At 36.4% G+C, this 12,713-nt stretch overlaps 1 protein-coding gene across 1 annotated transcript in view; it reads right to left on the reverse strand.

Annotated features, from left to right (window-relative positions):
• Window positions 1–12,713, reverse strand: part of LOC150101027 (uncharacterized) — a 108,726-nt gene that overhangs the window by 43,149 nt on the left and 52,864 nt on the right. The window contains exon 5 of the mRNA XM_090401303.1: window positions 12,558–12,623. Coding sequence (XP_090257429.1) covers window positions 12,558–12,623 — 66 coding nt within the window. The remainder of the gene's footprint in view (window positions 1–12,557; window positions 12,624–12,713) is intronic.

Here is a 12,713-nt window from a genome sequence, read left to right on the forward strand (position 1 = left end):
GTATAACTACTGTATCATTATGCAAACCTGGTTCACTGAGTGGATAGCAAGAGAGGTGTGGAGGTTTGTGAATGTCATAAGTGACAAGTGATATTCATTGTCCAGTGTGAAATTACCAGCCTGCTTATTTGGAAAGTTGAAGTGCATTAAAAATGTATCAATACCACACATGGTCTTCTAGATTACAAGAAACAAGTAAGTCTACTTACAGTACTGAGATGCTATAAGGTTTGCAACTTTTCATTAACAATTAATTGGTGGACTTTCAAGTAGTACAGAACTGTCAGTGACCTTCTCCATTACTTTAAGATGACTGAAGTAAGGGTGAAGGAATGATAGTTTGATGATACAAAACACAGCAGATGAGAGCAGATACAACAGAATGAAAAATCTACACTGGTATTCAAAACTTAATTATGAACACTATTTCTGAAGATTATAACCACAAATTCAGACAAATCCGCTTGTGGTAATTTGTATAAATGTTGATTTAGAGTAGAAAGCAAGTACATTCAAATTTTCCAGTCAGTCATGTGCAAAGGTGTCACGTGGTATCACTCAGCAGGATAAAAGGAGGCAAAAGGCTGTACTAAGCAAATTGTGTTTGAAGGAATCTCTTTGCATGAAGGAATAAAGTTGCAAATGTGGATGTCTTGCAGCGTCTCAAAGACATCATCTAGATGATTTCACGCAGGGAAGAATTATTGGAAAGCTTGAAGAAGGCCGCAGAATTACTGACATTGCCAGATAGTTTGGAATATCACGTAGCATTGTATCCAGGCTCTAGGCAGCATTTCAAACCAGTGGAATGTGTTCCAGAAGTTTGCTAAGATATCACCCTCACTCTACCATGGAGCATGAAGACAGATTTTTGGTTATAACAGCAAAACATAATTGACACACTACGTCAATTATGTCGTGGTGCTTGCAAGTCGGCTCCATTCAAGCATAGGTATGCAGATATCCTGACGAACTGTGGCAAGACATCTGTGACAAGTAGGCCTGAAGACCTGTAGTCTGCATCCCTTTATCCACAGCTCATTGTAGAGCACATTTTCAGTGGTGTTATATTCATAAAAATTGGACAAGACACCAATGGGCTAATGTACTCTTTACAGATGAGAGTTGTTTTAGTCTTTCCTCTGATTCTAGATGACACGATCTGGTGTGAAACTGGTACTGCTTATCCTTGCAAGAATGTTCTTGAAAGGGATAGGCAGTGCCGAGGTCATGGTGTGGGGAGGCATTATGCTTAATGGATACACTGAGCAATAAGTGCTGGAAAAAGGGACTAACTGGAGAATGATATTGAAATGAAGTTCTTCAACATCATGTTCGATTGGTCTGTCGTGCTGTAAGCAAAGAATTCATTTTTATGGATGACAATGCCACACCACATTTTACATAAACAGGGGAGATACTTCTGGAGACTGAGGATATTAATTGAATCACATAGCCAGCACGCTCCCCAGATCTCAATCCCATAGACCATTGGGATGAGATAGGGATGTGCATTGCTCCTCGAAATTCCCCTGCAGAAAACAAAGCCTTATCCTTGCTCAGAAGGAGGAGTGGGCCAGTTTGTCTCAAGAACTCCTGAATCGCTTGGTGCAAAGCATGATACAATGTTCTGAATGCTGTATCACATTTCAGGATGGACATATTCTATACTGAAATGTCTTTCCGCATAGTTTTCTGTAAGCATTATACATTAAATCCTTAACACTATGTCCTTAGGAAATTAGTAACTTTTGCCAAAAACATACTGCAATTTAATTTGTACAAAATTAAAAGAAATGAAAAGTAGAGATGTTGTAGCCTTGCAAGAGGACTTGAATGGGCAAGTGTGTGGGAATATCAGTTTAATGTAGCCAAATGTGTAAGGTTTTAAAATTTCTGAAGCAAAGATGAGATGTAGAGTAAGGATTGGTGAGAATATCATGGAGGAGATGGAAGAGCTGGGATGATGGTGGGTAGGGACTTGAAATTTCATGGACATTTTGTTTAAACTGTAGACAACACAGCATATTATTGGAATGGTGTGGAGAATGCTGACATGTAGAGGTAAGGATGTTATAATTCCACTACACTTTGATCAAATTGTATATGGATTACTGTGCACAGATTTGGTCACCTGGTTTTTGAACAGATCAGTTGTTGAAAGTGTTCAGAGAGATGATTAATAAAGTTAGTTTCTGGTCTCTGGAATGTGGCATATGATGATGACAGAATGAGGGAATGCAAACTGCAGAGCCTAGTGAATAGAAGAAAAGGGGGGGGGGGCAATCAAGACATACATTGGTAAGGGATAATTACCAGATTAATGTAGATTAGATTTTTCATGGAATGTCTGGAGCTGGGGGGGGGGGGGGAGAACAAGCAGCCATCCCTGGAAGCTGAAGGACAGCATGAGCTAAGGGGGGGGGGGGGTTCCCATGGAGAGTGATTGAAATGAATTGCTTGAAAGTGTGGTGAATGCAGAGACAGTGATTCAGTCAAGGTATAATGAGCTGTGCATGTGAGAGTGGGAACTTCCATGATGAGTCTTAATTCCATGGAGGTCTGATGATGATGATAATAATTACTATTGCACTGTCAGTTGGACTAAGTATTACCCTAATTTCTTTAGATGTCAGCAGATGCTATGGTCCCTCCATACCTTGGTAACGTGCCACATACATGAAAAGCACACCTGCTCACTACGTGGGCTTTTCTTGAAGCTTCAGTTCACTCACTCCAAATACACCATTCCTCCATCTCATTTGAGGGGGTCTATCTATCAACTTCTCTTTTTTGCCAGTGCTCTACCCTCTATTACTGATTTGAGAAGCTTTGCCCTTCCATTTTATGCATCCAAAGTATTTTAGTTTTCTTCTGTCAGTGCTCTTAAGGAATCTTAAAGTCCTATTGATCCTTTCTAGGATAAATTCATTTGTCTGTTTTTCAGTGTATGAGATCCTCAATAGTCATCTAGCACAACATCTCAAAAGCAGCTATCCTTTTCTATCAGATTTTTTTTTTTAAATTCCAAGGTTTATATCTGTAAGCAGGTTGCTCTGAGATAATAGCTGCATGCAGAATTTTGGCATTTTGTTTTTGCAGTAATAGGTCTGTCCTTTTGAACATTAGATATGTCTTTGACTATTGTCATAGCCACTCCTAGTCTTCTTCTTCTTGTCTTCTGAACAGCAGTTCTTCACATTAATAATGGATCTTATTTACTCAAATATGTTGTTAGTTATTCAAGCTTCAGTTATTTCTCCATTAAAGTACAGTTGTTTCTCAGGACTTTCCTTGAAGAACCATAATCTTTATCTTACTAGGGTTGAGTTTGCTCTCTGTCCTTGAGAGTTCAGACTTAGTTTTATAATATGCTTAGCAAATAGCCACAGTAACAAGTGATTGAATTAACTGATTGGCTTTGGGAAAGAAATACACTGATGATACAGTGCTCCTCTGTAATAACAGTGAAGAGCCAGGCTGAATTCTTGACAGTTAATAAAGATTAGCATGAACAGGAAACTTCAGCTCAATCCTAGTAAGATGAAGATTATGGTTTTGAAAAAAACAGACAGAGAAGGTCCTGAGAAACAAGTGTACCTTAATGGAGAAATAACTGAAGAGGTCAGCAAATTTAAGTATCTGGGATACATTATCAACATGAAGAATTGTGGTCCAGAAGATATCAGTCATTAGGAATGACAATAGAAACTTATCTAAAATCCAGAAGGACAGATTTATTGCTACAGGAACAAAGTGGAAGATTCTGGATGCAGCTGATTTTTAAGAGCAGCCACTTATAGGTGAAACATGGAACCTAAAGTCTGATGGGAAAAGGATAGCTGCTTTTGAGATGTGGTGATACAAAAGATTGTTGAGGATCTTATGCACTGAAAGACAGACAAATGAATGGACCCAATAGGACTTTAAGACTCCTTAAGAACACTGACAGAAGAAAGTTGAAGTCCTTTGGGTACATAGAAAGAATGGAGAGAGGAAGTTATTGATTCTAATTTAGAATCAATAACTCTACACTGAGTTATTGATTTTAAATTAGTTTCACATATATTATAACCCACTTCATCAGGAGATAATAACAAAATAAACAAATTACATTGACTGCAATAAGCAAATTAAGGGTAACATTAACACAGGATATTTGAAATAGATGAGTATGCACAGTTTGTGTTGTATTATGCTGTCTTGTGACACACTGAGAAGACTGTCTGAAATCTGTGTGAGCAAACAAGCAAAAAGATGATCAAATCTGATGTAGGATCACATAGCAGGTTTTTAACATTTCAAATGACTCTTTGAATGCCCTGATGAAGAAATTGTAATCAATGCATTTTTGTACGCTATAGTACTCAATTTTTTTTGTCTCTGCTGTATCTCTCTCTCTCTTTGTGTGTCTCCTGACAAGCCTGTTTGTCAGTATAACAAATTCCGTATGAACAAGTGATCTTGTATACTTCTGCTTTACTGAGTGATGAATGGAAAAGTTTTGGAGATAATAGGTGACTTCAGTTCACATTTAAACTGTCAACTCATTCAGTATTTGGATCATGTGTAAAAAAATGACTTTACTAGCCATTTGAAGTCCTTCTTTAATTCTGCAGTGAATGGAATCTCTTCATCATCATCGCAATTTTCTTTTTCATTGAGATCCTCAAGGACAGCTTCTATTATTTCATCATCACTAACAGCCTTGTCAACTGTCAATTCTTCAATATCTGCAGATGAAAAATCATCAAATCCTTCTCTGCCAACTGCATGTGCTAATCTGATGATATTGGGATATTCAGTTGTATGCAAAGGTACAAGGTTTTTCATTTTCACATATTCTGGCCAAGCAACTTTCGAGCATGCATTTGAAGTTGATGGTTTCATTTCTGATAATGCCAACTTAGCAAGTTTGATGCAATCCAAAATAGAAAATTTCTTCCACACATCAATAACTGTCAGTAAATTATCCTTATCTAGTTTATCCAAGATGTATTGGAATGTTTTTCTTATGTGGTAAGTTTTGAAGGTAGTGTTCACACCCTGGTCTAGTGGTTGTATTAAGGATGTTGTATTAGGTGGCAGAAAACAAAATTCCACATTCGTGTGTTCTAAAACAGGATGGCCAGGTGCATTGTCTATAATCAATAAAATTTTATGTCCAGATATTTTTCCATCAAATAGCATTTAACTTCTGGAACAAAACACAGGTGGAACCATTGATTAAAAATTTCTTTTGTAACCCAACCTTTTTTGTTTGCCTTCCAGTGCAATAGGTAACACATTAAAATCCACACCTTTCATTGCCCACAGTCTTAGGGATTGATTAATGAGTAATGGTTTTAATATTTGTAGGTGTTGTAGGTGTCCTCCCGCAATGAGTCTTCGGACTCCTTGGAGGTGTCAGGAATAATAATAATATATGATCTCCTGAAGCATTGCTGCAAAATAATAGTCACATGATCCTTAGCTACTTTAAAGCCACCAACACTTTTTTGTGATTTCGCTATATAAGTTCTACTTGGCATTTTTTTCCCAAAAAGCCAGTCTCATCTGGGTTCCAAACTTGATCAGGAGTGTAGTCACCATTTTCAATAATTTTGGACAGTTTTGAAAGAAATGCCCTAGCTGCCAGCTCATCTACAGATGCAGCTTCTCCTTTTATTTTTACATTACAAAGCATGTACCTTTTGAGAAATTTTGTAAGCCAGCCTATGCTTGCAGAAAAGTCACAATTGTTGTTTGATGTTGGCTCCTTTTCCTAAATCTGTTTGTACAACTGTAATGCTTTCTGTTTGATACACATTTCCATCTAAAGGTATTTCTTTTTTGTGAGCAATCTTCTATCCACATCACTAGGGTCTTTTCCATCTTCACTTTTATAATGTCTCTCGTATATGATGACGACTTGACAACTAATTTTGTTCCATACAAACAATTAGAACAGATTTTCTAATGGCCTCTTCATTTTTCTTAATCATTCTCATGGTAGCTTCATTCAATCCAAAATATTTCCCTAAGGATGTTGAACCTTCTCCAGCTGCTAAACGATCTAAAATTTGCTTTTCTTCTTCTGTCTAAATGAATTATCTGACATCATGACTAATGGTACGAAAATATGTGAAAATAATCAATAATTAATTTTACGCGTACAAAACTTCAAAATCTATTGCACAAACAAAACACAAGATGTGTAAACATTTCAAATTGTAAACAAGAAATGATTGTTTAGCAAACAACTTAACTTCAGGGAATCATAATTACAAAAATTGATTTTTTTCTGTTGTCACCACAATTATCTACATTCTGTAGCATAGAGTAATCCCTGATATTTAAAACATCGAGGGGGTTCCCCAAAATTCAAGTTTAAGTACATTCCAGGAAATGATAATTATAATGGAAATACCCTTTTTAACAGAACTGAATTCAAGCAGAAATTTTAAAAATAAGTGCCATTTGAACCATTAAATCAAAATATACCATGTAAAAATAGAATCACTTTTGTTTTCTAAACTACGTTATTTCAAAATCATGTAAAAAGAGAATTAGCTGTACCATGTGGAAAGGCTTGTGTGTTCATCGCACATGTTGATTGGATTTTAACGGTATAGATGCGAACACAGATTGATAAGAAAATAACTATTTATTGACTTAATTGCTAATATTTCGCTGGTATTCTATCTAGCATCTTTAGAGCACACAAACAAAGTTTGTTACAGTAGCGAGACAACCGCAATCCGGTGTAACAGTGGGACTAGTATGAGCAATTATAGCACGCAACACAAAGACTAAAGTCCTAATTAGGCTCCATCTAAGTTGGAAAAAAAAAAAAAAAAATGAGAGAGAAAGCAGGTATTACTTTGGTCTTAGGATGACTGTCTCCCAAATCTTTGGTAGATTTATACAGCCATGCTTGTTGAGGTTTGGAGTATGTTTCAAGGCTTCTGTTGATTCCAGGAACAACCGCTCTGACTTGTAAAAGCTTCTGTGCAGCACTTTTGTTTTTTCCAATTGATCCTTTGTGTGGGGGATATCCAAAGCATGGTCTGCTAGATCCAACTTGCCATAGTGAAAGTGCTGCATATATTTTTTGTGTTCACTGAGGCAGATGTCCACAGTTCTTCCTGTCTGTCCATAGTAGGCTCGATGACATGAACAGGGCACTTCATATACTCCTGGATGTAATAAAGGAGAGAATCTGTCCTGAACGATGAGAGTTGCCAATTTCACAGAAGGTTTAAATACAGTGCGTAGTTGGTGTTTGTTAAGCACTCTAGATATCTTTTCAGATGTGCCTTTAATTGTATGGGATGGTGACAGTTTTGTTGTAGACATTGGGGGGGGGGGATTTTGGGGGGAGCATTTAGTATTTTATCTATCTTATGGGGATTATAGCCATTGGTCAGGAAGGTGTAGCTTAGGTGAGAAAGTTCAGCAGTGAGAGCAATGTCATTGGAACAAATTGCTCTAGCTCTGTGGGTTAGTGTTTTTAAGATACCATATTTTCTCAACAATATAGTATCTTATGGAAATTGTTTGATCAACACATCAGGTTGACAGCTTACTGGTACAGTGAGCAAGATGATACAATAAGAATAGGTGGTTGGTAACAGATTGATTGCAGGTAGGCAAGATAGTAAGGATGCTTACTTTCTCCCCATCTGTTCAGTATTTGTGCTGAGGGCACTAATTAGAATAGGTAGCAGATGGATCAGTAATCTAAGATATGCTGATGATACAGTACTCCTCTGTTACAAATAATTATAATATCACTCATGTAATATATTTTATTAGCATAGAATTTTTGCCTAAGTATCATAAGCATCTTCAGTATGAGAACAAATAATGGCAATAATAGATAACAGACAATTCCGAAAAATGTCACTTATGTATTTAATGTAAGATAACTAAAAAAAGGTCAGTGAATTTCTTAACTTATTTAAAAAAAAAAAAAAACCTATATACGGCTAATTCTCGGATTGTAACGATATAGATGCGAACATAGATTGATAAGAAAATATCTATTTATTGATTTGATTGCTAATATTTCGCTGGCATTCTATCCAGCATCTTCAGAGCACACAAACAAAGTTTGTTACAATAGCGAGACAACCGCAATCTGGTTCACGAGCTGAACAGTCAAAGGCAAAAAGCTTTTGAGTAGTCTAAGAAGTATGCTTCACAATGATATGCCTAAGCAAAGGATTTAAGCTTTGGTACACTTGCCTTACCTGAAATTCACTTGTTCCTCGGGGAACTCAGAACTTGACTTTGGCTTCAATTCTATTTAGAATGATAATCTTTAGTAGAACCTTGTTTGCATGAGATATTAAGCTAATAGTTCTGTAGTTCTTGCAGTCCTTCATATCTCCTTTCATAATCAAATCTATGAAACACTCTTATCCTTCATCTCCTTTGGCCTTAATAATTAGTTCTGTATGAATTGCACTGCAACCATAGCCATTTTGTTATTAATCTCTTTACTCTTTCATCTTCATACCTAAGTGGAAGTGGTTCCAAATTAAGGTCTTTTTCAAATTTTGCTTTCTCACCCCCCTGCCCTCTTCTTGTACAATTCTTCACATCATTCTTCCATTAGTTCTGCCCTTCATAAAAATTCAGTTTGGGCTTAAAGTTGTGCTTAAGCTTACAAACTAATCCAAATATCCTCTTGTAATTGTGCCTCTGCTCTCATCTGGTATACACATTTCTTAGCATAATATTTGCCTTTATGTTTTCTCAGTTCCAATATGTGTGTTGTAACTAGAGCATGGTGGTTCACATTACCTAATACTTAATCTACTCACAATAATTAACATGCTATAGGTTTCATCTTTGTTTGTTACATTTATATTATTATTGAAAAAAAAAAGTTTCTTCTTTACAACTCAGGCTGATGGGATTCTGCTAAAAAATTATACCACAGAATACTTTTTTTTTAATATATAATGCTTCCATACACTGTCTCCATAACCTAGAAAAATCTAAAATCCATTCTAGATTTTGGACTTTGAACCTCTAATATCTCATAGTCTAGTCTAGTCATTGTCCTTATCAAACTTGTTTGCACTTTATTATAAAACATCAGTAATAATAATCTGACAAAGTCTCTCTTAACACAGTCATGTTCCTCCCCTTCCTCCTGTAAAAATCATAAATAAAGTTTAATATTACTATCTACCAACTCATAGATTCTGATGCTAACCAATATCTTCAAGGTTTCCACCAATCCAGAACTACTGGCCTGCTTATGATTCACTGCCTCCATTTTGACACCAATAAAATTTGACCTGCTACTTTGAGACCCAGAATTAAGGTTTAAATTAAGCATTTCAAAAGTACTCTCAATTTCTTCACATCTTCCTTTAAGACATACACTGATATGTATCCAGTACCCTACTGTTGCTTGCTAAAATCAAAATTTTGCAATTTTAACACCTGCTTCAATAGGAAAATAACAGTCCTCGGTATCAGTGATTTATGTATAAGGTGGAAATAAATGGAGATGTCATAGAATTCTGTCTTAAAAAAAGAATAAATCTGATGGACAGAGTAGAATGCCACTGGAATGTCAAGAGACCTCATTATCTTTGTGATACATTCCGTTATAGATCACAAGGAATGATAACATGGATGGTGTGGCAATCCATGATGTTTATCAGATCACCAAATGAGCCAGAACAGTCTCTGAATTTGTAAAAAATGCTAACTCCAAACACAAGTTTTCTTCCAGAGAAACTTGTGTTTGGAAAAGGACATCCTTTACAAGAACAGGTTATTGGAGAAAGTATTATATAAAGAGAGCTTTTAAGCATTTTTTTTGCCATCCTAATCTTAATAGATCTTGCACTGATTTGAGAGCTTGCATTTATCCCAATTGTTGAAGATAGTGCCACAGGCAGCTTTTTTTTTTACTATATCCCTTTGAACTTTAGTTGCCATCTGACTAAGTAGTTAGATTTCATGCTTGCATTGTGGATCTTTTGTTATTCCAATTTTATTCATACTAAAGATTCCTATGAGATATGGATCAAAAATTTTCTGAATAAATGAGAATTTTAATTTTAACATGAGGAATCAATTTTTACTCTTTCTGAGGTGTCTCCTTATGTCTGCAGAATTCCCTGACTAAATTAAATATCTGCTATTAAATTTGATATGAAAATCATCAATTGCATTTGATGTGTTCCATTTTTCTGCCTATTTTCATTCTCTTTGTCTTTTTATTGCTGATTTTCATATCAAATTTTATAGCAGCTATTCAATTTAGTCATGGAATCCTGCAGACATAAGGAGAACATTTCAGCTATTTAGGTACAATTTTTAGTGAAGATGGCAAATTAAATATGGAAATAGAAAACGGAATTAGCAAAGCTGGTATGGCAGGAAGTCAACTGAATAAATGCCTATGGAATAAGCGAGAAATTAGAACATTAAACTAGTATACAACACAGCATTCAAACCATATGTTAAAATTGTTTTTGGAATAACAAAATTAACTGGTTACCTCAGATATGAAAGTTCTGAGAAAGATTAGGGGAATTAACAGATGGCAACAATAGCAGCATCATATTAAAAACATGAACATTAGTAAAGAATCTGACAGTGTTAGCAGAACTAATCTCAGATGCTATGGTCATTTAATAAGAATAGAAGAGGAAAAGACTAGGAAAACAGGTGCTTTTTTGCCAGAATGTCAGGATAAAGACCAAGGGGGATTGATAGTAGCAAGAAGTGCCTTAGTAGATTAAGATATGATAATATTGGCATCTTGACAGATAACAGATTAATTTTGGAGGAAAAGTGTTGGTAGGTATTTATTAATGATGTAACTTTTTTCATGTAGTACTATTATATATCCTGTACCTCCCCACAAGGGTTCATATCAGGAATTTGATATCACTTTTTTTTGCTTCTGTTTTTATGACACAACAGTCTCTTCTTCCTTACTAGCAATCATTTCATCTGAACTGAATGACTGTATATTCAATCAAGTCATTATTCTTGGGTTATTCTAATATACGCTCAACGGACAAAAGATTAGAGATAAGGGTGGTGGGAAGTTGACACTGGTATTCCCCACACAGGGTGAAATGTACCCAAACGAATGCAGATAGTAAATAGGCATACTTCGAGGCTTCCCAACAGTGTATTGCAATCAACAAACATGGGTAAATGTAGCGATCTTAGCAACTTTGATTGGGGATGTATTATCAGTGCAAGACAGATGGGCCATTCTATCACCCAAGTGGTAAGAACCCTAGGGTTCTCGAGGGCAATTGTATCAAGGGTTTACTGCAAGTATACCATCAATGGATGTACCTGCCCTCAGCAAGCAAGTGGTGATTGACCACACACCATTTATGACTGGGGATGATGTAGACTGTCCAGGCTCGTACAGACCAACTGCAGGGCAACGACGGCACAAATCATATCCAGTTTCAATGTTGGAGGTCCAAGCAGCATCAGCAAGCAAACCATATGGCATAGCTTGCATACCATGGCCTATAGGAGCTGATGCCCTAATTATGTGCCACTGTTGACAGCTTATCATTGAACATCGCCTAGTGCTGGGACCCTCAAAACTAGATTTCTGCAGAGTGGACCAGAGTCATGTGGTCTGATGAACCATTATCAGTTGTGCTGAACTGATGGGAAGGTGCAGGTGTGGTGTCAAAAGCATGAGATCATAGCCCTGTTGTGCCTGGTCAGCTCTGTTTAAGGAGGTGGTGGCTCCAGAATGTGCTGGCTGATCACCTACACACTCTCATGGCCTTTGCACATCCTGCAGCTGATGGTCTGTTTCAGCAGGACAATGCACCACCTCACCAGGCTGCAACCACCCAGGCATGGCTTGAGGAACACTCATCTGAGTTTGGGACCATCCAGTGGTCCCCAAGATCTGGATTTGAATCCGGTCAAGTCTCTCTGGAATGCTGCAGCAGACATGGCTGGAATTACCTCTGGCATCTGGTGAGTAGTTATTAATGCTAGAGAAGGACTGACATACTATTGGTAGGTATCTCTAATGCTTTGTCCATTGAGTACATTTTTCTTTTCCAGAAATTAAAAAAAAAAAAAAAAAATAGGGAAAGGAAAAACTTAGTGGTATTAGATATGAAATATGATTATTTTGAGAAAATAAAGGCAAAAAAAAAAAAACTTGCAAACTCAACCATAGATTAAATATTAACACTGAAATACAGTAATGTCATGGACAAGCTAAAGCTCACATAGGTTAAGGATCTGATCCTCCCCCACATCCTCTCCCATTTTACTTAGTCTCCAGTGAACTTGGTGGAAAATAATCTGCTGCTTGAGCACTTACAATGTCATAACTACAACAGGATTTTAAGCCATTGCTTTCTGCTGAAGTAGAGGCTCAACCAATTAGCTAACAGTGTAACAAACCAAATTAGAAGTTATAAAAAAAAGCAATAAATAAGTAGCATCTGACTGATAGATGAAATTATGTTTCAAAATTGTAGATACTAATTCTAGATAAATATAGATATCAGTTAATAATATACACTATATGTTGCAACTATAGGTACCTTAAGGTCATGTTTCCAAAAGCGTGTAACTTCAGGCTCTGCTGTATTAGGAGCAACTTCTTTGATCTAGAAGAAGAAGAAAATGACATGTTTTAGACACTGTTTATTAAGCTGAGACAACAAATTATAGAGTAACATCTACGGCATTTGTAACTA

Source organism: Typopeltis vanoorti, chromosome 12 (genome assembly GCF_054136105.1).
Source record: "Typopeltis vanoorti isolate ZY-2024b chromosome 12, IOZ_Tvanoo_1.0, whole genome shotgun sequence".
Lineage (NCBI taxonomy): Eukaryota > Metazoa > Arthropoda > Arachnida > Uropygi > Thelyphonidae > Typopeltis > Typopeltis vanoorti.